A 26,874-nucleotide genomic window follows, 5' to 3' on the forward strand; every position below is an offset into this window, starting at 1 on the left:
ACTCAGGCCCGACTACCCCCTGTAGAGGATTTGGAGCAGATTGGAGTTGATGGTTGCTGGACTTTTCCCGGCTTCATTAGTTAGCTCTCCTTAGGGCCATGCTGCAGAAATATTTCATTCATTGTAGTATGTTTTAAGTGACTGGGAATCTCTCTCCTGATAATCATAAAACTTGTTCAATGTGTTGTGCAGATGTGCACTGTGTTTGTTAGTGTTGTACTACAGTTTTAGCTTCTGCTTCCTCCTTCCAGTTTTTAGCAAAATCTCCTTCACATTCTTATCTCTAATAGAAGTTAATGGTCAGTATTACAAAGCCAGCAAAATACTTTGTAGTCTGTACCTCATCTAAACATTAACCACTTGCCGACCGCTCACTGGAGCTCTACTGCGGCAAAGTGGTTAGTTCCCGTCCAGCGACTGGACTCCTCCCCTTGTGGGCGGCGCACGCGCGCCGCCGGAGGCTTGCTCCCGCTGTATTCAGTCACAGCGGGAGTCGGGCCAGGGGAGGAGCGGCGGTGATCAGCGCCGCTTTTCCACGATCGTTGGGGAATCGAGTTTGGAGATCCGCCTGCTTGTGTAAACAAAGCGGGCGGATCTCCTAAGTGACAGACAGTGACAGATTGCAGGGTTCAGCATAGCTGAACCTGCTATCTGTCCCTGTGTCACTCAGTCACCTCCCCCCACACACGTTAGTAAGCACCAGGCATACATTAACCCCTCCCTCTCCAATAAAATTAACCCCTTCCCTGCCAGTGTCATTTTTACAGTAACCGTGCATATTTATAGCACTGATTACTGTAGTAATGTCACTGATACCCCCAAAAGTGTCAAAAATGTCAGTCAAGGGTCCGATCTGTCCACCACAATGTCGCAGTCCCGCAAAAAAAATCGCAGATCGCCGCCATTACTCGTTAAAAAAAAAAAAAAACACCAAAAATGACAGAAATCTTTCCCTTAGTTAGTAAACGCAACAACTTTTGCGCAAACCAATCAAAATACGCTTATTGTGATTTTTTTTTACCAAACATAGGTAGCGGAAAACAAATTGGCCAAAAATTTAAAAAAAATTTTCATTTTTACATTTTTTTGGGGGGAATTTTGGGGGGGCAAAAAGTAAAAATCGCACAGGTGATCAAATACCACCAAAAGAAACTCTGTTTGTGGGAAAAAAAAGGACGTAAATTTCGTTTGGGTACGGCGTTGCACAACCACGCAATTGTCAGTTAAATTCTCACAGTGCCGTATCACAAAAAGTGGCCTGGACGTAAGACCGCAAAATCCTCCGGTGGTAAAGTGGTTAAAAAAAGGTTGAAAGGCACCGTGTGTGTGTGTGTGTGTGTGTGTGTGTGTGTGTGTGTGTGTGTGTGTGTGTGCAAAGAAAATGTAGTATATATTTGGAATATATCTTCTAGATTCTAAGCTCTAACGAGCAGGGCCCTCTACTTCCTCCTGTTTTGAACTGTATTGTAACTGTATTGTCTTCCCTCACAAACTGTTGGCGCTATATAAATCCTGTATAATAATAATAATATATGAACAATTCCCATTGCTTACACCAGCCTTTCTCAACTAGAGTTCCTCCAGAAGCTGCCAGGGGTTCCTTGAGCAAAGGGCAATCAGATAAGTAACCACTGAACCAATGATCATTTTAGCGATCTGTAAGGGAGGATTATTCCTAATGCCCACTAATGTAAGGAACATTCTTCGCAGTGACCATCACACTAAAGTACTGTGAGCTGTAGATATAGAAATTGTTAGCAGGGGTTCCATGTGCCTGTAAAGTTGTTTTAATGGTTCCTCTACGTTGGGAAGCTTGAGAGAGGCTGGTTTAGACCCTTTCTGCAATCACAGAAAAATACCAATTTTTTTGCCAATAATCCAGTGTGCTCCTAACTTCCTGTTGTGAGCGGACAATGCTGCCTCTGCTGCACTAGAATACGGTTTCTCATTTGATCCCCTAGTGCAGGGGTGTCCAAACTTTTTTCAAGGAGGGCCAGATTTGATGAAGTTAACATGCGTGAGGGCCGATCATTTTGACTGACATTCTTTGGGCCATTAAAATTAAATGCAAATTAACTATTTTATGCAAAGTTTATTGCAAACGGCATACTTTTCATTTCGTCACATGGATGACAAATCTAAACAGGTGTTAAATGACTCTGCCTTTCATATCTGAAGACCAGATGAAAAAAAAAATCCAGGAAGCTGAAATATATGTCAGGAACATTGTAAAGTACATTACATATTATTGTATAGGTAATAAAGGTTGTCTGTCAACTTTTTAAGTTCAAAATAAATAAATAATATTAACAGGAACATAGCACCAAGTATACATGTTGTGTCCTAATATATTTATAACTTATTCAGAGCAACTGACATTTAACTGAGATTTTCCAATGTATTCATCTCAATTCGGAGCATGAGTGCTGCCTAATCAGTCACACAAGGGTTAACCACATATAAGCGCTATGTGAACCCACCAATGATGATTAATGATGGCAGCAATATTAGTCATGAATGACGCCAATGTATTTTTCTAAATTACCTGTGGGGCCGTATTAAATCGGCCCGCGGGCAGGACTTTGGACATGCCTGCCCTAGTGCAATGATTGCCATTAACCATCATGTCTACAAGCTGTCCCCCTATCTGTGAGCATCTGAAGGACCATAGCACACAAATCACAGTGATGCTACTTACACGCTCTTAAAAAATGTCTATTCCATCAGAAATGTCTTCCTAAGTGATCAGCCAATTGTCCTTAGTTTAATATTATGTTCTCTATGAAGCTCATCAGATGCCGTCACAGGGTAAATATCCTTTATTTTTTTCTCTCAATCAATTCAAATTTTCAATCCTTGCCACCTTTGCATCCTTTTCTTAACAAAGCACCAAGCTCACATCAACAGAATTATCACTATGAATAGTTGTACAGTATACATCAAAGAATTTAAGTTTGGGGGACACTTGATGCTGTCAGGTACTCCATCACAGCACGTTGTTTAAATTAGATTGACATGGGTCAAGCAAAGGGTTCCATTTTATAGTTGCAAAACAGCCCCTGACCTGCTGCTAAGTGAGGTGAAAGAAGAGAACCTACACTATGTAATATGTCAGTGCTGCCATCTCCCATATAACAGACTGAAGCCTTTACTTTTCATTCAACCATTGCATTTTTTTTTTCATTTAAAATTCTAATTTGGTTCCACAGTTCCCTGCCTCTTAAGTCTTCCTATAGCTTAGTTTGGTAATGGAAAGTCTAACTGGTCAATAGAGAGACTCCATATGGGTCCAGGCCAAAGTTTTACTGATAAAAAAAATCTATGTTTTATTATGATTTCAGCTGCCTTTATGCCTGGAATTACAAATCATTTTGACAAGCCGTTTTCACTGAAGGTAGCATGTACTTCAAATTATGCTTAAAGGGAAAGTACAGCAAAAGCTCACAGTAGTACAGTTCACTCTGCACTCCCGTGACCCGTTTTCAGCAGACAGGGCTAAAGCCCGCTGTCGCCTGACGTTAGAGCCGGTCCAGGCTCAGGCCTCATCACGACCAAAGAGTCGGGATCCGCCCACATGCCTGGACTGGCACCCGGCTTAGCCTGTCAGCGAGCCTGAGCCAGCCATTTCCACCGCCACTGCAACCCAGCGCTCCAGTGAGCGTGGAGGGGGCAGAGCAGCTCTCTGCTCAGGGAGCTCTCAGAACCGAGCAATCGGCGGTGTTCGATCGCTCAGCTCTCGGTGTTAGAGGCGCCGGGAGACAGATGCAACATTGGTCTGATGCTGCATCCAGGTAAGTATGAATAAAAAAAATAAAAAAACTATACATCTTTTTTTAACTTGTACAACTACATGCAGGGTCCATGTTTCTTTTAATCCTGAATGAAACCCAGTCAAGTGCTAGGAAAACTTTGCAGCAGATCTTTGTGGTTTCTGTGGCATTAGAGGCACACTGAGCCGTATATGCTCGTGTTTGTATTGGTTTTCCTTGTATCATAAACATTAGATAGTAAATTCTTTCAGAGGCAGAGACTGTATAATCATGTGTAATGCTTCATTTTAATAAAGGCGTCTGTAGTAAATTTGAAAATCTAACACCTGGGGCCAATAAATAAATTACTTGCAGCATTGAAATGTGGCTATGGCCAAATGGCGCTAACAGTGAGAGGGGCTTAAGGGGAATAGTCAAATAAAACCAGAGGCAACAAACTGTATCCACAACACTCTTATGCTTCAGTACTTGTAAATATGCTTTAATTACTGTGTGACAAAAAAGAATGTAACGGATGCATAATCAGCACACTTTGAAAGGGTTCTATATTACATTTTCTTAGGGTGCAAAGGCCAGGAGTATGTCATATCTAGCCCAGGGTAGAACATGCAGGAGTATGAAATGTACAACATGGCTTCTTTAGCGCAGGGCTTATGTGTGGGTAATGCATAGAGTGTGGGGCGAAGAAGTGCATAATGCAGGGGCCTGCATGGCTCAGGACTTCATAACGCAGAGAGTGCAGGGCTCACGAATGCATAACACAGATGGTGCAAGTCTCAGGAGTGCATAATGCAGAGGGTGCAGGTCTCAGGATTGCATAACGCAGAGGGTGCAGGGCTCACAAATCATAACACAGATGGTGCAAGTCTCAGGAGTGCATAATGAAGAGAGTTCAGGGCTCAGGAGTGCATAATGAAGAGAGTTCAGGGCTCAGGAGTGCATAATGCTGACAGTGCAGGGCTCAGGAGTGCATAACGCAGAGGGTGCAGGGCTCAGGAGTGTATAACGCATAGGGCTCAAGAGTGGATAACGCAGATGGTGCAGGTCTCAGGAGTGCATAACGCAGATGGTGCAGGTCTCAGTAGGGCATAATGCTGAGGTTGCAGGACTCAGGGATGCGTAACGCAGAAAATGTAGGACACAGGTGCGACTAATGTAAAGAATGCAGGGTTCAGGAGTTGGTAACACAGAATACAGAGGTCATTAGTGTATATCACATAGAAAGCAGGGGTTAAAATTGCATAATGTACAGGCCACTGTACGGAATACAGCCAAAAATAACCCCCTTCTCCCAGTATAAATCCCAATCCCCCCCCATTTCCAAGCCAATATTTCCCACAGTCCAGATTTTCACCAACAAAAAATGGTCACTTCCCATACCTATAGCTGGTCTCAACAGCAAGAAGCACTTGGTCAGGCAATGCAGTGACACCTTTGCTGCCATTGTACAATGTGCTGGGTGTTCAGTGTGACCCTGCACCTTTAAGGAGGGGTGGGCTCCCTCCAGTCACTTGTCCCCCATCTATCCATCAGAATACATGTGCTCTCACTGTGGAGACTCTTTAAAGGTATAGTTAGGGTCTGCAGATATCAGGGTGCCTTGCCGGGGCCTGAAGCTTAGGCATGTATTTGCAAATGTGTGCAACTAAACCCTGTCTTTTAACGCATACTGTTAGACAAGTTTTTTCTGTTGGTCTCAGGCTGGTTGGTAAGTTGTGACTGGAAACTCTTTGGCTTTTTTTGACAGATCTTCACCAACCGCTGTAACTCACCATTCCCAGTCCGCCCTCTATGTACAGCCCCCACCTATCAGCTCAACCCCCGTTACTGTCACCATTTTCCTTGCTTCCTTACTGCAATTACACCAAACTTTTCACATGTCCAATACACTGAGCAAGCAAATAAAGAAGGACCATGGGACATCAGTATACAGTATGTTATTAGCTTGACTGCACAAAATATAGGTCATATTACCGGCTAATATAAGTATTAAACTGAAATTAGCAGAGTTTTAGCATTAGTATTGTGACATTGTGGGAATGTTTGTTTTACATATTTATAATTTTAGAAAAGCACGTCCCGTCTTCTGTGTTTCTTTATTGCATTTACAACCTTGAGTCATGTCAGAACCAGACGTGACAGGCTGCCACGGTAACGTGTGGGTTTTCCTCAGGCCTTTCACATTAAATTTACCCGAACATTTCCTAGACTGTCCATTGAACAAGAAAATGTCCAAGTAGTTAATTAGGGTAATAGTTTTAATGGGACTGCAAAGAAAACACTATTAGTGATAATTACCGCTCTGAGAGATTGATGACTCTGTGCACACAATTCTCCTCATGAACCCACCATGGAATCCGTTCCAGGAGCCATGATAAATGCTGTGAAGGAGGAATAACCATGATCACAGGGTGTGATACAATGCACGGTCTGCGGCTACATGTTCACACACCCGCTGTTCTTCTAGCAGACGTGAGAACAGCCGTGTTACTATGAGACATGGTGGCGTGCCGCTGGAACAGAAGGGGACACTGGACATTTGGAAAATAAATGAGCAGCAATGTTACTTCACTGATCTGGTTCATACTTCTGTCAGTAATGTGTTTATCTTATTCTGGAGAGGTGCCTTTAGGTAGATTCGCCTAAAAAATGCCAATAAACCTTAAACACTAAAAAGGTTTATAAAAAGATCTATGGACAACTCTCCTAGATATTTTGTAGAAATTACCAGGGCTAATGGCAATTCAAGAGCACTTGTCGTGTTCTAGTTAGGATGGGAATCCTGCGCACCCATCAGTGAGAAGGATGCAGTTATGTTTTGGAAATCAAGAAAAACTAAGAGATTTCCAGTCACAACTTACCAACCAGCCAGTGACCAACCGAATTGCACTGTCTAACAGTATGCGTTAAAAACAGGGGTTTGGTTGCACACATTTGCAAATACATGCGTAAGCTGCAGGCCGCGGCAAGGCACCCTGTAATCTGCAGTCCCTAACTCTACAATTTAAAGAGTCTCTACAATGAGAGCACATGCATTTAATGGGATAGATGGAGGACAGGTGACTAGAGGGAGCCTGGGGTAATCTGCAGTCCCTAATGCCCCGTACACACGTGCAGATTATCTGAAGACTTTTGTCTTCAGATTTACCTTTTCTATGTAGTGCAAGGGCCTGCCGGATTGTATACAAATTGAAAGTGTTTAGGTTTGACCTCATATTATATGGTTTTGGTAAGTCTGCAGATAATCTGCACGTGTGTATGGGGCATTACTCTGCAATCTAAAGAGTCTCTACAATGAGAGCACATGCATTTAATGGGATAGATGGAGGACAGGTGAATAGAGGGAGCCCACCCCTCCTTAAAGGCACAGGGTCACACTGAACACCCAGCACATTGCACAATGGCGGCAAAGGTTTTGGAAACCTGCAACCGTTTCTTGAATTTATCATTAGTATTCAGTTTTGGTTTAGGGTGACCTTTTTCCTAGCACTCCATAAATATGGAGTCCAGCTATGTAGAACTTTCAAGTTTATTTCACTACAGAGTGGAGGAGGAGAGAGAGGACTCTGTCCATGTTGGTCTATTAGGAGGTAGTATAAGGTTCAGGACCGAAGATCTAACCTTGTTCCTCTAAATAGTTGCTGTTGGCAGTGACTGGTGACACCAACAGATCTGGGGAATTTGTAAATCTGTATATGAGTTACAGTAATCAAAAAATGGAGCTGGAAGCCTGAAAGAATGTTAAAGTCAAACCCTAGAATATTTGTAGGACTTGGGCGCTATGCACTCTAGCATTTTTTTTAAGCTCCTGGAAGCTATTAAGAGCATTTTTCTCTGCTCCCAGAAGCTAAAAGTGTTATCCTATGTGTCTGTGGACACCATTTTAGGCTAGAAGTGTTTTTCGAGTGTCAGCATTTAGGAGCTTTAGAGTTTTTGGAAACGTTTTCCCAGCAACTTTTTTTTTTGTTCCCCCCGAACAGCTTTTTTGAGCATTTTTTTTTCCTCCTGTACTGTAAAATTGCTAATAAAATGCTAATGCTCCTAAAAGCTACTAAAATGCTACTACAAGCTGGCACAAAAATGCTATTTTCAGCATTTTTTTTTATCCAGTGTTTTTTTCCACTTCTAAAAAACGCTTGTGTGCATGGAGCCTGAAAGTGTATCCAAATCTAGAAATAAAGATGTCATATATTGCAACTTGTATGTCCTTAGATGTGGATGCATTTTTCAGACCTTTTCCCTTTATTTTCATTAGGTAATTCTGTAAATAACACTATCCCTGTTTCCACTTGGGCAGAGCTTCAAAAATGTCTGCCTTTTGTTTACGTCCATTTCATATTTGTGCTTTCTGTTAAGCTCACAGGGAGTTACAGGGATGCTTCATCTCTGACAAAATCACCGGGTATTTTCTATACATATCTGTGAATCCAGTTCACATTTATCCAAGTCCTGGTATATCTAGGAGTACTCAGATACATTCAGCTGGGCTTATTTTGTAATGCTGGAGATGTTTGAGTATATCCAAAAAACTTCTTCAGTTCTAATGAATTTTTTATGCCTACCTCTGCATATATATCCACAGATGTAGCACAGTAAACAAAGGATGGTGTGGTTCCACAACTTTCACACCTCCAGTTTTGTTCTTGGACAGCCAGCATCTGCATTGACACATTCCATTGTGATTGGATTAAAGAAGAACTGCCATTACAATTTTTTAACCGTGTTCTGCACCATACTTTGTCCCACATAGCTAGGTGCTTCATAAGTCTAGTTATGGAGTCTAACCTGACCCCTCTCCCCTACCTGCACAGCAAATATTACAACCGCTAGGGAGTAGATGGACCCATTGCAAATGGAGTTTGTCTTAGCTAAGAGCCCTTTCCTAGGACAAGCTCCGGCAAGGGGAATGCAGAGAGACGGGAGGATAACACACCGCTTCTTCCTCTGCATTCCTCTCGTCTCAAAAAAAGGGGCCGACACAAGCTGCATTTACGATGGATCTGTCTCAGTCCAAGCTGTTTGCCACACTGGGAGGGGGGCAGGTTAGACTACATACCTAGACTTGGGAAGCAACTAGCTACTTTGCATGGGACAAAGTACTACATGTAGGCTGTTCTATGATAACAAAAAGAGGGGCGCACTGACCTAGTGCATTACCACTAAAACCATTTATTAAAATAGTAAAATGTACTCCCAAAACAAGTGTGAATAATACACACATCGACAAAATCAATATATAGTCTCCAAGGTAGCCAGGCACTGCGTGATGCAGGAAGGGGCGTCACCCTCGAAACGCGTCAGCATAGCCACAGCAGCTCCATGCGGTTCGCTGCATGCCATCCAGCATCATGCAGTGCCTGGCTACCTTGGAGACTATATATTGATTTTGTCTGTGTATATTATTCACACTTGTTTTGTGAGTATATTTTATGCATTTTACTGTTTAATTTAATTTCTAAATGGTTTTAATGGTAATGCACTAGGTCGGCGCACCCCTCTTTTTGTTATCTTTTCCCGTTTGTATCGGATACCCTTGGTCCTGAGGTGGCAGCAAGACTCTTAGTCATACCTATCCAAACCCGTTGGAAACTTTCCTCTCTCTTCCCATATACTGTACTTGAGCGCAGGAGAATTGAACTACACTATGAGGGGGAGGAACAATGTAAAAACCTTTGTAATGATAGTTCTTCTATAAGGTTACTGTACTACTTGTGCGGATATAAATGCCGGCATATGTTTCTGACACTCAGAACTGAAGAAGTGGCTTTGAGAAGCTACGAAACATCTTCAGCATTACAGAACAAGCCCTGTTGGATGTGACTAACTTCTACTAGCTATTTTCTGTACTTGCTGAAACTGTTCTTAGCCTGAAAAAAAAAAGAAAACTAATACAGCCACCATATCTAAGGACTTAAAGGGGAAGTCCAGCCTAAAACTAAAATCTCTAAATCTACTTGCAGGCACAATCGAAGACTAACCTATCTAACCCTGTAAAGCACAATTCGCTATACACTCCTTTTTTGAAGCCGATCTGATCTGATCTGATCCCACGCTGAGCTGTTAGCGGCGGCTTCACTGTGGAGGCAGGTGCCGAACAGGCAGCGACAACGAAAGCCCCATAGTAAGTCTATGGGTCACGTCACTTCCCAGGCTGTGTTCTGCACAGAGCTTCCACCGCTGGAGACCGGATCGGATCGCCTTCAGAAAAGGTATGTATAGCGAGTTTAGCTTTACAGGGTTGGATAGGTTATTCCTAGATTGTGCCTGTAAGTAGAGTTAGAGATTTTAGTTTTAGGCTGGACTTCCCCCTTTAAGCTGGAATATATAAAAATGTTGCTTTTGGGTTTAGTTGTCCTTTAGATGCTATAGTAGAAATACAAAATGCGCATGTTGTTCTCTAAATACTAATATTTCATTTTTTTTATCATTAAATAGCACTGTGCGGACGTGGGACATGTCAAATGATAAGAAGCATAAAAGCATCTTTAAACCAAGATCTGCGCAGGGGAAACGTGTGATCCCAACATGCGCCACCTACAATAGAGATGGCAAGTTGATCGCTGCAGGATGCCAGGATGGCAGCATACAGATCTGGGACAGAAATATGAGCGTATGTAGCAAAATATTATACTGCTTTTCCTTATGTATATAATTCCATTATTATATTTTTGGTGGCTTTAGAAAAGACTTTAATGTAGACTCATTGTACACAACAAGAAATTCTGTTGACTTTCTTGGGGGCTGGGTTGCATTTTGTAGATACCATATATTTTCATTACACCTATAAAATGCATCCTTTTGCACTTTGTGAAACATGTTATGGTAAGGACTATGACATTGGATGGCCTGCAAATTATCTGAACCATTCAGGAGCATGCTGGGAACAGTATACACACGCAAGCAATTTATTTTTAAAGCACACGGTGAATGCTATGTGTCAGTTTGCTCACTCTTTTTTGAATACTCCATGTTTGCATTTGCTGAGTTATTTTCTGCATCTCTTTGTAATGTTACATTTGTGCCTTAGTAAGGGTTATCTTATCCAAATCAATAACATTTTATTTAAACCTAAACAAGTTAAACTATTAAAAAAAAACATATGCTACAGTCTTTCTCTAGCATTAACACAGAAATTGTAGTTTTTCTGTTTATCCTTTGAGTAAATGTGTTATTTTCCACTTCTAGTAATTAGGGGACCACACCGTTCATTCTACAGTGAAATCGAACAAAAGTGTTGTCACCCTGTGCGCAGGACAATCTTAGATGAACATGTCGTTTTAAATGGACATTAAGTAGCAGGCAAATTAAAGTCCAACTCTAGACCATGAATGTTTTTCATATGAACTTATCTATTACTGGCCTATGCAACAAAATTGGTATCTTTTTAGACTGTGAATGTATAGGCTTTGTGTAGCCTAGCAACGTGTAGTTATTAGTCAGTGCTTTCTGGTACTCTGTTTTGTAATTTTTGGCAAAAATTAGAAAATTTTAAAATAGAAGCCTTAAAAAAGAAAAAAAAAAAAAAACTTCAGCTCAGCCCTCAAAATTTCCACCTTCCTGCTTGCATTAGTCAAATGGAAATAAGCTGAGGGCGAGTGTGGAGCTGCATCGGCAAGTGGGGTTTTACGGAAGCCGAATCTTCTCCTGGCCTCCGCCCCTGTCATTCTCTTAGCAGGGCCTGGCATACAGCGGGAGTCAGCAAAGAATTAGATGAGGTGGGGCGGGGAGGGGGGTTGGGCGGGAGCTGGCAAAGTTTACTTTTCATATTAAGCTGGTGATTGGTTGCTCAGGGCCCCCTAAAACCAATCACCAGCTTGTTAATTGGAAAAGTTAACTTTGGCAGCTCCCGCTCCCCTGTTCAGAGCTGTGCTCCGCTGTAAGTCTCTCTGCATCCTAAATCAGTGAAAGTGTCATTCATTGGTTTACCATATTTTAATGCTATGTTTAATATAGAATTCAAATATTTACTCAATAAGGTAGTAATGATGTATACAGTGCCTAAAGTAACCAATCATATTTTATCCTTCTTTTTATTTATCACAGCCAGATTAATGAAATATGCTTTATGTTAATATTATTAAAGTTGCTTTTATTATTTATTTTTGTAACCTAATTCTGCATAAAACATTTAAGTGTCATTTCATGAGATAATTTGCGAGGGTGTGTTTAGGGGCGGGGTTTAGTGGGGCAACTGGTGGCGAGTAACTCTTAAGCCCCGTACACACGTAGCAATTGTCGGCCGTAAATATTCGGCCGCCGAACGATCGGCCGATTGTCGGCTTGTTAGTATGATGCTTCCGACAACCGACAGCGACTTTTCGGCAGAACAGAATCTGTTGTGCAGGCATTAAAATTTTTGTTGGCCAACACCAGAACGCCCGATTGTTCGCCAGTCAGTACAGAATTCGGCCGACAAGCAGCCGATTAGCAAGACTGGGCATGCTCAGAAAAGAAAAAACACACGGAAATTTAACCATCACATGACATCACTTCTGCAGTCGGCTGTTGTTGGCTGACAAAATTCATGTGCAGTCTTTTGCAGTTTTCAGCCGACAGGACAGCACCGGACAAAAGACGGCCGATCGTTCGGCCGACATTCGGGACGTGTGTACGGGGCTTTAAGGCCTTGCTAGTAGCTCAGGACTTGAAATGTTGAGCCTTGCTCTAGGTTAATAGGTTTAAACAGTTACAGCAACTTTCTTTTTCTACCAGGGCAATTTTTCAAACAAATCTGCATTTTTTCTCTAGAAAAATGACTTTAAATACCTCATGTAATTAAATATGTTTTAAAAGCAGAGTTCCTGTAGAATAAAAGGGCGTAATTTGCCATTTTTAATGTCGCACAACATTTATGTAACTGGTTTGTCAAATGCATATTTTCAGGAAATAATACAATAAAATTATTTTTAGTGCAAAAAACACAATGTTATGCCAACATTTTGGTAAAATATAAAAGTTAGGGGTTGAGTCGCATAAATAGATAACAAACAATGGTACCCAGGATTGTTCATAGGTGACTCTTAAAGTATTTACAGCTTATTCGTTTAGTTAACTGTGAATTATGGTCATAGATTTATTGCTCTCACTCCGACGCTTGTGGTGATACCTCACTTGTGTGGTGGAGTTCATGTTTACATACACATGCATGCCCAGCATGTATGCTTGCATTGGGTTGTGTAGAAGGTGACATGAGTGCTTTTTCTTTTCTTTTTTTTTATTATAATTTTATTTTTTAAGAATTTTAATTTCACTTTATTAGTATGACAAGAGGGCTAAAAAGCCTCTTCTATGATAGCATGGGCAGATGATAGGTTCTCTTTATATCAGGAGTCTGTTAGATCTTCAATATTTCCTCTGCCCCCCATTGCAGCTAATCAAGCACAGATCTTGCTTTATTAGCTGCTTTCATGGCCACAGTAACCGTGGAACCGTCAATGCCCTGTAAAAGTAAATGTGAAGCGTTTGTAAACCTACTGTGGTAAATATGGGGTTATACAATATGAATAAAAGCTGACTGTTATGAGCACACATGGCAATGTTATATGGTTTACCCCTTTAACTGTCACTTTTCCTGGTCAATTTGCTTGGTGTGTTAAATGAAGTGCACAAACATCTGATCTACTGACAGGATCAAGAACTCGGTTACATATGTGTAATATTTGATTTTGCCCATAGTTCTTCTTAAATATAATTTCAGAAGTTTTTAAAATTGAAGACCTGGTTCACACTATTGCGGCTCTGCGACGGGCACAGCAGCCTGTTCATTTCAATGGGCTGCTATGCCTGCGTTTCGTGCTGGAAAACGGTCCCTGCACCAGTTTTGAAACACAACGGCAGGGAAAACACATGGTGCTTTTGCACCATGCTATTTACCAGCAGTTCCCCTGAGGTTTTTAGGTGCATAGGTGTGCCATTAGGAAGGACCACCCGCAATAGTGTGAACCTAGCTTGAATAAGCATAGTCATGGCAGAATCTCCAAGTGTTCTTTGGAGCTAGGTTCACACTATTGTGGGTGGTTGGTTGCCAAAACGCGCTGCTCTTTAAATGCATGGGGCTGCCATTCATTCTTAATGGTACCCTCACTCATCTAAAAATACAGTGCGTTTGTGGGAACCGCCGGGAAATAACATGGTGCAAAAGCACTATGCAATTTCCCTGCCGCTGCATTTCAAAAATTGTTCAGGGACCTTTTTCTAGCACGAAGCGCAGGCGTAGCAGCCTATTCAAATGAATAGGCTGCTGTGCCCACGCAAACACGGCTCGTCACTCGAGCCCCCAATAAAGACTACAAGTGGCCGTGACCGATTTCTCTGTGCAGGCTTGGTCTATTGTTATCAACTTTAGGACATGAGCACTATTTCTGAAATGCAATTTTTTACCAAATAAAATGAAATCCAGCTAGGGTTCAGAGCTTCGTTAGGAAATTTAGCTTACGGAATTGAGCCAAATCTAAATAGAAATTTTGAGTGAACTGAGCCTAAAATATGCATCACCAGTTGTTCTCCAAACGTTTTTATATTGAATGGGATGTTTGGTGTAAGTGTAATAAAAACACAAGATTTGCATCATGGAAAACCGGGCGAGCATAGGGAGGAAAGGCTGGGTGTCATATAGCCAGTGCTGTCCAGAACTGTGAAGTCTGCTAGTCTTCATTAGGATGGGCAGAGTAGATGTGGGGGCCAACTAATTTCTTAGAAGCTGCTTTTTATCCTCTCCCTGTGCTCACGTTCGTATATACAGCCCTGACATATTGCTTTTTTTTATGGCATGTAGAAGACCACCGTATGATTTTATGAAGTTTTAAGTGTTAAGCATTCTAACTTACGTCAGTGGTTTTTCCATTCATTTCCATCAGATATCCAGAAGATCTGCCAGATCTCTCATGTATTTCTATTGTGTGCATACACAGAGTGGCTATAAAATGCCATTCACCGCGTGCGCTGGTTTCACTTGTAAAAAGCCTTCTGCCAGACCATGGACCTGCCTATAGTAGCTGAGGTGTTAATTGTTGCTGTAAATGTCTTTGCTTGTAAAAAGAACATTGCAACTCGTTTATCTTTACAACTGGTCCCTCACTTTAAATGTCTATTTAACCTTGTGAGAGCATTATTTATAAAAAGAGGACTAAAAATGTTCTGCCTTTGATAAACAGTTTTCATATAAATCCTTCTATGGCATTATAGAATACTATACTGGGAGCGCAGGTCTCAATATTTAAGGTTCACTCCAGTCAAACCTATAAATTTAGCATAGAAATACTGGGGGCATGCTATAATCAGCTTGTGGCTTTTTTTTTTTTTTTTTATTAAAGTAGAAGTAAACCCTCCTATCGTTTTCCAATTTATAAATTACAACTTTATAAATTTTATAAATGTAATTTATAAATAATTTTATAAATGCATTATTAATTATTGAGATCACTCCCTGCTAGTGACACCGGTGAATCATGTTATGCAATCATGTTATGTTGTCACGCAAGGCAGCGAAGGTGTTAACCCCCGTCTTTAAGGTGGGTGCTGGACCTATGTGGTACTAGTGCAAGTAAACATCCTGGATGGATAAGGGTTACACCTGTAGGTTCGTACTGCCGCAAAGTGCTATACGATAGAGGGCTTTGTATTTGTGGGAATAGCCTTTCCTTGCATACAGTAGCTCTAGCAGGAAGTGACGAGCAGCGTAGGTATTGGGATGGATGACGCGCCGACTCCTCCCTAGAGGGCGGGGCGGTCGGTGCATTTAGCTGGATGCCGCGCCGTCAGTGTCACGCCCCCTGTGATGAAGTTGGAAGGACGAAACTAGTCGGGGCGTGACCTGACTGCGTTAACCAATCTACCTACTACACAGTATCATTGTTAGGAGTGATAGCAGACCCGGAAAGAGCGCGGACCACGGCGTGGAGCCTGGGAAATGTCCCCGAACGGTGCAGTATATCCTCCATGAGAGTGTACATGCGTATGTGAATATGTTAAAATGTGAGTGGCTTCTTTTAAGTGGATGCAATAAATAAATAAAGTGTTTATACAGTATTGTACTAGTGGGGCTTTGTGCTTTGTTTTTCCTACATGGCACAGAGTACACTGATCCCCCTTCATTCTGACGAGCATTTGGGATTATCCATGGTTGAAATTTGCTGACATTTGGTGTATTTGCTTATCCAAGAGTGTGGCTGAGCCATTAGTGTCGGTGAATGTGATCTACTCCCCCTTGCTTGCACGGTGGTGGTGTTAAGAGGTGACCCGCTATATCCACTTATCAAATCTACATCCCATCAAGTTCACATGTTTGGATGCACTTATTTATGGATGGACATTCTGATGTTATGATGAACTTTTTACTGATGATTGTCTCTTAAAGTAGTCTCATGTGTAACTGTTGAATAGAAGGACTATCTATCCTTGTGGTAGTGTGAGTTCACCACCATTTTTTGCGCTACTGGTCACACTTATATGTTTCTACATATTGCTTTGTTAACTTTTTTATATAGAGTTTAACATATTGTACGTTCTTCAAAGAGATGAGGATTCTTTACTTTCTTGTTTAGAGCATTTAGAGAATCAGAAATGGCTTTATGATTTTCGTATATTTTTTTATTGAATGAAAAGGTTTTCCTGATCTTTGGTTCTGGCATAAAAATAAACAGAATTAGGTGAGTAAAATTGCTAAAGGCCAACGCTGAGGAAAGTAAAAAGTAAGAACCCTCCCTTACAGTGGGGTTGCACCTGCGCTTCAAGGGTTGAATGCTTGTTTCTGTCTAGGGAGCAGCTTAATTCACTTTCCTTACCTGATCCTCTGCTCCTCTGGTGTTCCCCCATGCTCCCAGGTTGGATTATTCCTCAAGCGGAGGGGGAAGAAGAAAGCAGCGCCACCTCAATGCAGATTAAAAATGAATAATTTATTATGCATACACAATGATACACTCACATATGGATGCAGTAAACAGGCTGGTAAACAAAGGTTCATCCGTTCTGCTGAAGATGGAGACTGGAGAGAGAGGGGAAGACAGCCACTGGTCCCGGCTGTGTTGGTGGCTTCTGGCACTTCCTGGTGTCCTGACGCTACCGACACAGCTGGGACCAGTGGCTGTCTTCCCCTATCCCTCCAGTCTCGATCTCCAGCAGAACGGATGAACCTTTGTTTACCAGCCTGTTTACTGCATCCATATGTAGGTGTATCATTGTGTATGCATAATAAATGATTAATTTTTAATCTGCACTGAGGTGGCGCTGCTCTCTTCTTCCCCCTCCGCTTGTTTTTACTCAGAGTCCCTTCTAGCTCTGGTTGAGCCAGCCGCCACCCATCCATCGATCCTAAAGACTATATATTTAAGACTGTGTTTGGTTATACACCCCCACAAAGTGCTTTTAAACCCTTTTCTAGCAGTTACCCTTTCTAGCAGTTACCCTTACATACAGTTATTCAGTTATTACATGCATCTGTGTATATCATATCATCCTTTTCACTGTAAGCTACATTAGCGCTGGTCTATATTTTGTTTTTCTTGTTTTACATTGGATTATTCTTCAGTGTCCTTACATTAAATGTTAGTCTATGGGCTCTGCATCCCTCTTGATGACATCAGAGGACCTTAGACCGCTGGAGCGCCAGGGAGAGAAGGCTGCCAGAACCACTCTAGCAGCAAAGAGAAGCCTGTTAAAATATTGGATCAGTTAAGAAAATTACTTTCCCCACCTCCCACAGACATGCACTATCTCTTCTGCATTAAAATGCCCCTGCCTGCCTGCTTGCTGTCTCCTAGAGCACTGTAAACTGAGCAGCTCAGCTTGGTGTCATGTTGGCCTCCTGCGCGTGCATAGGAGTGATGTTTTATGCAGGAGGTGACCAGCGCTATGGAGTTTATAATAAATACAATAAAAGACCTAAGGTGTAAGCTGCCAACAACCAACCCTGAAAGGGTTAAAAGTGATAAAGTGTAAGAAAGGTTGAAAACGGCGCTACCTTCAAAGTGCTGATGTGTCAAATAAATAAATAGTGTTCGAAATAAAGTGCTAACGTGTCTGATATAATTAATATCGTTTATTTAAGGTGCTCATATACTGGGTGACGAAACCTCTTGACGGGTTAGATATTGCAACAATTACCCATTCATAAGTGCTGGTGCCAGGTAAAATAAAATAAAATGGAAATAAAACCAAATCCAGTGCTTTTATTAAAATAATATTGTGTCTTACAGTGATAAATCGTGGAAGTGTTTGCATAAATAACATATAAACATAAGTGCTTGTTTTATTGGAAAAAGACTGTAAAACAGTAACCTGTTATTGTATAGCGTGCCGTGATTAGAAGTGATGTGAAAACTTCACACATATACAAGTGAATAAAAATTAAAATGGTGAGTCCTCTCCGATAAAGGAATGAGAAACAGGTATTTGATGAAAAAAGAAGAAGAACTCGGGTTGCAAACACCAGTGTGGCCACTAGGTGTCGCACCCGGTATACAACCTGTATTTCAATAGGGACCAATGTGGAATCCCGGGGTTCCCTCACAGCGATCTCTCCTCTTCCTGAGTGCCTCGGAATACAAAAAGAGAGAGAGAGAGGGGGACCCCTTGGTGCGATGTATAGTGCCAATTTTTGAGGGCGAAGGTAGTAACTTACAGTTAGGCTGTCCGCGATCAGTAAAGAGAAGCCGGGAAGCTTCCGCGTTCCACGGCCCAAGCTCCAAAAACCGGAAGTGACGTGGTGATGTAAGATTCCACCCTACGCGTTTCGTAATACATCTACTGGAGCGCGTCAACATATCGGGCTCCCGGTGTTAAATAGCCGCAACGTCTCCTAGGCAACCATACGGCTTCCGCCGCCATATTGGTGCTCTCAGACCTGAAGCCGGACGGAGGACATCTTTTGCCTCACTGCAATGCCTGTTCTGGAGTGATGTAATTTCCCACCAGCCAATGAAGAGGCCCAAAGATTGGTGCTCTGAAGATGCCTGCACCGGTGCAGGAGCATTGGACTTGTAGGTATGGAGACTTTAGTTCCGCTTTAAAGATACCCCGATGCCAGCAGTCAGACCATTAATTTTAACAAAAAAAAATCTTCCCTTACTTTATTTGTGTATTTAACATATTGTATGTATGTTATTTACCTGTAATTGCCTTTATCGTGAGGATATCCAAAAGCCCTGAGACTGTTGCTGGGCGCTGCCATTTCCAATGTAATGTCAGCAGCCCCAGCAGACTAAGAGCCTGGTGTAATACTCTGTAGTATTCCCCTTACTCCACCCAGCTACATAGAAGGTTATGCAGGCAATGGAGAAGGAGGGTCGGAGGAGATGGGCAAGCACAGAGCTCGACATTAGAAGAACAGGCTATAATACGTAAGGAGGGAAGGGGCTGTGCTAGGGAATTGACCCATCCTGGAATAGTCCTATTCTTATCAAGTTCAAAGGCACGTTACAAGTTAAAGAAGACAGTCAGTCATTTTTTTCATCTTTCCTTCTATTAAATCCTCTGCTCATGTTGTTTTAACTTTGGATAGTAAAACATTTTTTTCTGCCAGTAAATACCTTGTACAGCCCACCTCCTCTTTCTTGTCTGGTAAAAGGCCTAGGCTAATGACATCATGCACAGCTCTCTCTCTCTGTCTGGTGAGAGTTTGCCAGCAAAGGAGGAGTGGTGAGTCATAGGAGAGCCAATGAGAGCTGCGAAGCTGGAGGGAACTGGATGAGGGTGGAGATAACAGGAGACTGCAGAGATCCAAATGTGCAGACAAGCAATGGTGTGAGTGTGTCTGTGTGTGTGTGTGTGTGTAATTATATATATATATAATGTATGTATGTGTCTGTGTAAATCCAGGAAGTGAACAGTCAGCAGCTTCAGCTGCCCACCATTAAAATGGCTGCAAGTGCAGTTGCTCAAGAGCTTTGCAAAGCATACTCAGTCACATGCAAGGAAAATAAACAGCATTTTTGCTTGCACATGATAAAAATCAGCAGAGCTTCCACTCATTTACTAAGATCTGGAGCTGTGGTCTCCAAACTGTGGCCCGGAGGCTAGATGCGGCTCTTTGCTTTCTTTTACCTTGCCCTTGGGGGCACTATTTCATCCGCTGATACCAGCAATGAGGCACAATTCCTCCCAATGACACCAACCAGACGACACGATTCCTCCCAATGACACCAACGATGGGGCACAATTCCTCTACCTGACACCAAAGGTGCGGCATTGTTTTTTTCCCCACTAATGTCGAGGCCTTTCCTACTCCCAATTTCCACACTCCGACTTCCCTAAAGTCTGAAGGACAGTAAACCGGCCCCTTGTTTATAAAGTTTGGACACCTCTGATCTAGAGCAACTTGCAGTGCATAGTTATTTGCCTTTAGTAAATCAACCCCAGTGTGCTTTAAGCTGCACTTTTTAAAGTTGATATTAGGGTCTCTTCAACCTCGTGGAATCTACTAAAAAGTAAATTTGAGACTATTCCTTTAAAATAGGGTAGGCCTGGAGAGCTATATGTGGTTCTTCCACCAATTCAGGACCACTGTGATAGTTTAAAATAATATATATGCTCTAAAAATGTAAAACCATGCTGAGTCAGACGGCACCCAAGGAGCTCCTGTCAGCAGTTTTTTTTTGTATCCTGCAATGATATAATGTTCCAGCTTGTAAGCTTAAACCCGAGTATGTAAAAAATTCTAAACAGAATTGTTAATGATTAGTGCTGAGGAGATAGCAGGACCACCAGAAGCTCGCTCTATTGATATGAAACGCAAAATCTCAGCCAAATTCTGCTGAAAAACCACAAGCTACCAGTCACATTTTCTATTTTTTTACATTTTTACCATAACACTATGAAGTTTTGTGTAGAGAGTAAATATTTGAAACAAGGCCAACAATGCCCCTTTCGTTATTTTAAATAATGTTTTTTTTTGTTTTCTTGCTGGGATTGTTCTATCGTTTACACCTAATAAAGATAATCAGTTACATTATTCAGTGATGGGCTAATACAGGAAACTACACTCAACAGTCACTTTATAAGGTACACGTGTTCAATTGCTTGGTAACACTAATTACTAATCAGCCTATCACGTTGCAACCACTCAGACATGGTGAAGACGACTTGCTTAAGTTCAAACCGAGCATCAGAGTGGGGAAGAAAGGGCATTTAAGTGCTGTTGAAAATGGCATAATTATTGGTGCCAGACAGGCTGGTCTAAGTTTTTCAAAAACTGCTGATCTACTTGGATTTTCACGGACAACTATCCCTCGGGTTTACAGAGAATGGTCTGAAAAAGTAAATATCCAGTGCTGTTGTGTGGAGGAAAATTGAAGCCGGAGCTATCTGTGACCGTAAGGAACTGCTGCTAAGTGATTGTTGACACATATTTATGAGGACCCTGTAAAGGTGTTCTGATATATGCATATCTGTGCATGGAGCAGATGTCCCTTGCTCCATCCTGATCTACAGTATATTAGTAGTTAACCAGAGGTTTCTTCAAGGCTCTTTTAAGATGCTCTGTTACCAAAAAAAAGCACTCCAAAATAAAGTATTTTAAATGTATACTTGCAGTTTTTCACTTCCAATGTGCCTTTGAAGTTGCTAGGGAATTTTACCACTCCAGGAAGAGTCATTGCTCTAGCACAGCCACAGTTCCTCCTCCCTTCTGCCACATCAAAGCACTCTCCTTTTCTAGGAGTGTCTAATAGCTTTGTGCTGGCCTAGCTCTTCTGCCCCTCCCCTCACCTCCCTACATACCCTTTCATCTAGCTTTCTGGGTGAAGACTGTTGGAGAATGATGGTGTCATTTGACATGCTCTGTATCTGCTAGGACTGCTGACATCACATCCAAGATAGTGGTGCCCAGCAATAGTTCCACCTGCTGTCTTTCTCCAAGTCAGTTGGTTGCTAGAACTGCTGGCATCCTAGCAACTGAAGACTTGCTTGCTCCAGCAGGATGGCGCTTGTTCCGTCCATACCTACTCTGCCTCCCGACTCTCGCCCTGTTGCTACACTGACTGCAGGCACTCTGTAAGCGACCTCTCACATGGATATCTGATGTAAGGGGGACTCTGATGGGGATGCTGTTGTAAGAGGAGGAGACTGTGATGTAAGGGGGCTCTGATGAGAAATCTGCGGTTATTTGGCCACTCTGGTGGAGACCATGATGTAAGAGGGGACTCTGATGAAAGGGAAAACTCTGGTGGGGACCCTAGTATAATGGGGGAGTTTGATGATGGCTGTGATGTAAGTGGAGGTCTTTGCTTTGGGTTTCTGAAATTTGTTTTATTTTGTTCTGAAGCAAATCTTCCTTTCAAAAAGTTCTAAAAAGATCCAAGTAAAACTTATTTATACATTTACTCTTAAAATGTTTTTTTTTTTTTCAATCTCTCCCCCCAACCCAAGTATATTTAAAATACAAAGTGGCCCTTATACAGAAACAATTGGAGACCCCTGCTTTAGAGGGTGTCAATGAGCGAACTCACAAGCGCTGAGGGATTGGTCTGTAAATTTAACTTTTAAAGTGTTTTGTAATATCTGTTTAATAAAGGGCATAAGATAGCTGTTGATCCTGTCCGAAATCTTGTAGGCTGATAAATGTATGTGCTTGTGTCTCTGCTGCTCTCAAATCAATTAGAATTGATCCCATTTCCAGCTGTGATGAGAAGGGGAGATGTAATGTAGTCCTAACACACTTCCTTAGGTGGCAGCGCTACTCATCTATAAACACAATGAAGTTTATGGTAGTTTGCCTCCTAGGACAGGAATTGTGTTATTGGAAGCCCTAACAAATAATAAAAAAAAAAGAATAAATAAAAATAATGCAGCCACCAGCTCTAAACATTGCTAAGTTTTTGTATGTTTTGTTTATGGGTTTAGACTCATTTTAGGCCTCATGCACATGGGAGATTTTGGGCATACAGCGTAATTTGCGGGTGTAGTTCCACACCCAAGGGAACACAGCTGCTGCATACAGTCACCCATAGTAATGATTGCCAAAAGGCAGGCAGTGTGTCCAGGGATGTACGGCTTTATGTGTACGTGGGTTTACCCATTTAGCAGCATAAACCCACATACAGCCATTCATCACTATGGACAGCTGTATCCCTAAAGGGGAAATACACCCACACATTAAGTTGTATGGCCAAAAGCGCCCGTGTGCATAAAGGCAACAACAGCTGCTGTATAAAGCCACCCATAGTAATAAATGGCTGTACACGGTTTATGCTGAAGACAGTCTGTGTCCAGTAATGGCTTTAGTTACATTATTGACGGCTGTATGCAGCAGTTGTGTATCCCAGGAGTGGAAATACGCCTACAGATTCCATTGTATGCCCAAAAGCACCCTTGTGATTGAGGTCTTAAACAAGTGTTGGTCTTGATATGGGGGTTTTAGGGGGAGCACCCAACATCACTAAAGGGCCACACATAAAATTTTGTGAATATTCATTACTAGAGACAGCAGGCACTCAACAGGATATACTCAAAGACTAATGGCATGATACAAGAGATGGTCAGAGGCTGCAGATATCATACAAGATATAATTAGAAACTGTGGGCATGATGCAAGAAATGGTCGGAGACTGTAGACATGATACAAGAGATGGTCGGAGACTGCGGACATGATACAAGAGATGGTCGGAGACTGCGGACATGATACAAGAGATGGTCGGAGACTGCGGACGTGATACAAGAGATGGTCGGAGACTGCGGACGTGATACAAGAGATGGTCGGAGACTGCGGACATGATACAAGAGATGGTCGGAGACTGCGGAAATAATTCAAGAGTTGGTCGGAGACTGCGGACATGATACAAGAGTTGGTCGGAGACTGCGGACATGATACAAGAGTTGGGTCGGAGACTGCGGACATGATACAAGAGTTAGTCAGAGACTGCGGACCTGATGGGCAGGGGTCACACAGGCAGGGATCGCATTGGCAACTATCATCTTGGATAAAGTATTAATATTGGATTAAGTATTGCACTTTGGCACAGCACTTCAGTTAATGCACAAAGCAAAAATCCACAGCAGACAGCGGCAAAAGACTATACAGACTACATGTGACCCTTAATCTCTATACAACTTTTTCATCTCTCATTCAGTCGGTTTCTCAATCTCACTACTCTCTATTATGCACTCCATAATTCTCCTTCTCAAATTTGCATCCTCTCTCCTTAACCTCTTCCCGCAAACCGACGTACCTGTACGTCGGCTTGAAGTGGTTGTACTGGGGTGATGCCTGCATCTAGAGGCATCACCCCAGTATTGTTTTTTAGAGCCAGCGGTTGGCTTTCTGGTGATAACAGATGCGGCTCGGCCGTTATCACAAAGAGCTGGAGGGGACATCCCACCTCCTTCCGCTGCTCTGCCCGAGTCTCCCGCCGGCTGGTCAGAGTCCCGAATTAAGCCGGATTTTGCTTTGATCGGGTCTCCGATGAAGTAACCTGGAATCGACGTCACAACATCACTTCCGGTTTACTCGGCTGCCAATGGTGCCTGTGACAGGAGTCACTTTGGTTGGGGGGCCCATGGAACCCAGCTTACCTTGGAAAGATTGGGAAATCCTGATCTCTGCTCCCCTGGTCCCTCTTATGTGTAAGTCACCAGTGAATGTGACGGAACCGACCCACACTGCACTTTAGTGCTTCCGGCAGTATACCACTTCCTCCAGTCTTAAACATAGATATCCGATATAGCCGCAATATCCAAGACTAGCCAACAATAGCTTATATAAGATCTGGAACCGTTTATTGAACAAACTCACACAGCATATATACCCCACCTTGTCAGGTGAGCCTGATTACATTATCGTATGCAGATGATAGTGTATACAGAAATATAATTAACGTCACTAAAGAACAACCAACACAAACAGTATTCTTCTTCCCCACTAGCAACTAATAGCTGACAGTGATTTAATTAACATGCTAATTAACTCGGCATTTAAACCAGCCTGGGTGACTAGACTCTAGACTGGCCGGCAACAAGGTTAAAACAAAGTACATTACACATTATCCGAAGTATAAACACAGAACACCTTATTAAACAGGCAAAAGCAGGAGACCCCAGTAGCAGACTGTTCGGCTCCTACCTACAATAGTCTATGGTGCAAAGCTCAAACAATGTTCCGTCATTCTGATACAGTGGAATTAACGTCATTCTGATACAGTGGAATTAAAGTATCATAGATTTCTTGAGGGATATTGTGGATAAATATGACTGTCCCATTTGAAATAATCTTAGTGTCCATTAAGTAGTTGTCCATCATTTTCTTGGTCACCCTGTGCTCCTAATAGAAACAGGGTGACTTACACATAAGTGGGACCTAGGTAGTTGAGACCGAGATTTTCCAACCTCTCTAAGGTAAGCTGGATTCCACGGGCCCCCCAACCAAAGTGATTTCTGTCACAGCGCTGATTTTAAAAAAATTACCGTATTCAAAAACGCAGATTTTGGAATACTTTTTAAGTGCAACGGAGGAATGTGGGGTCTTTCAGACCCCAGATGCCTCTGTAAAGAGTACCTGTCCCTGCCTATTACTGTCACAAGGGATGTTTACATTCCTTGTGACAGCAATAAAAGTGGTTACACTTTATAAAATAGGGAAAATTATTATTATTATTATTTTTTTAAAGCTCCCTCGTTCCCGTGTGCTCATGCACCAAAGAAAATGCATACATAGGTCGCGCCTGCAAATGTAAACGTTGTTTAAATCACACATGTGAGGTATAGCTGCGATCGTCAAAGTGAGAGCAATAATTCCAGCAAAAGACCTCCTCTGTAACTCTAAAATGGTAACCGTTAACATGTTTTAAAGCGTTGCCTATGGAGATTAAGTACCGTAGTTTGTCGCCATTCCATGAGTGTGCGCAATTTTACACCGTAACATGTTGGGTATCTATTTACTCAGCGTGACATCATCTTTCACAATGTACAAAAAATTGGGCTAACTTAGTTTTACTGTTTCGTTTTTTTTTTTTTAATTCAGTGAAGTGTATTTTTCCCAAAAAATTGTGTTTAAAAGGCCACTGCGCAAATACTGTGTTAAATAAAATATTGCATTGACAGCCATTTTATTCTTCAAAGTCTTTTTTAAAAATATATATATAAATATATATAATGTTTGGGGGTTCTAAGTAATTTTCTACCAAAAAAATATTCATTTTACCTTGTAAACAGCATGTGTCAGAAATGGGCTTGGTCCTTAAGTGGTTAAACACTCTCTCCTTCACTCCTCTTCACCTCACAGCTTATATATATCACCCTCACTCCTGTCCTCACCTTATTGCTGCACTGTCCCCACACATAAATCACACTTCCATATCACCTGTCTCACCCTTCTGCTTCTCCTGACCTCTGGAGACATTTCGTCGAATCCTGGACCGCCATCATTTACCTTTGGCCAACATACCCAGCACCCCCCTAACCTCCTGATAGCAGTCGCAATCCACACAATCTGGTTTCTATTCCTCTTCTGCCTATAACCAGCATCCCTTTTCCTGTGATCTTTAGAATGCCCGCTCTGTTTGTAACAAACTTACCTCTGTACATGACCTATTTATCACAAATGCCTTCAACCTACTTGCAATTTCTGGGACCTGGCTTCAAGAATCTGACTTTTTCTCCTGCTGCCCTCTCCCATGGTGGCTTCCTGTGGACTCACTCTCCCATGCCTAGTGAATGAAAATAGGTGTGGTTGGAATCCTCCTTTCCCATCAAAGCACTTTTCAGGTCCACCCCCTCTCTCGCTCTCATTTGAAGCTCACTGAATTGAGAATTGCTGTGATCTATCGGCCTCCTGGACCGGTATCAGGCTTTTTTGACGACTTCTCTGCCTGGCTACCCTACTTTTCTTCTGAAATTCCCACAAATTGTGTCCTCAGCATCCCTGTTAATCTTAACACTCCCGCTACTTCTAAACTTCTGAGCCTAATCTCCTCTTTTGACCTAAAACAATGGACACTTCACTCTGATGGCAACTGCCTTGACCTCATGTTCTCCTACCCTTGCCTTCCAGCTACCAAAAAATTACCCGTAGAAACCATCGCCATCTTAACCCTTTGCTTATTTTTTTCTGCTACAGATTGTCTCTACGACAAAATCTCATCCCTGTCCTGCCCCAACCTGGCCACTTCTGTCTACAACA

At 42.1% G+C, this 26,874-nt stretch overlaps 1 protein-coding gene across 1 annotated transcript in view; it reads left to right on the top strand.

The window, feature by feature from the left end:
* WDR70 (WD repeat domain 70) overlaps nucleotides 1-26,874 on the top strand; it is a 463,052-nt gene that overhangs the window by 229,224 nt on the left and 206,954 nt on the right. Inside the window, exon 10 of the mRNA XM_082255751.1 lies at nucleotides 10,206-10,380. Coding sequence (XP_082111877.1) covers nucleotides 10,206-10,380 — 175 coding nt within the window. The remainder of the gene's footprint in view (nucleotides 1-10,205; nucleotides 10,381-26,874) is intronic.

The sequence above is a fragment of the Pelophylax lessonae genome (assembly GCF_965119305.1).
Source record: "Pelophylax lessonae genome assembly, chromosome: 1".
NCBI lineage: Eukaryota > Metazoa > Chordata > Amphibia > Anura > Ranidae > Pelophylax > Pelophylax lessonae.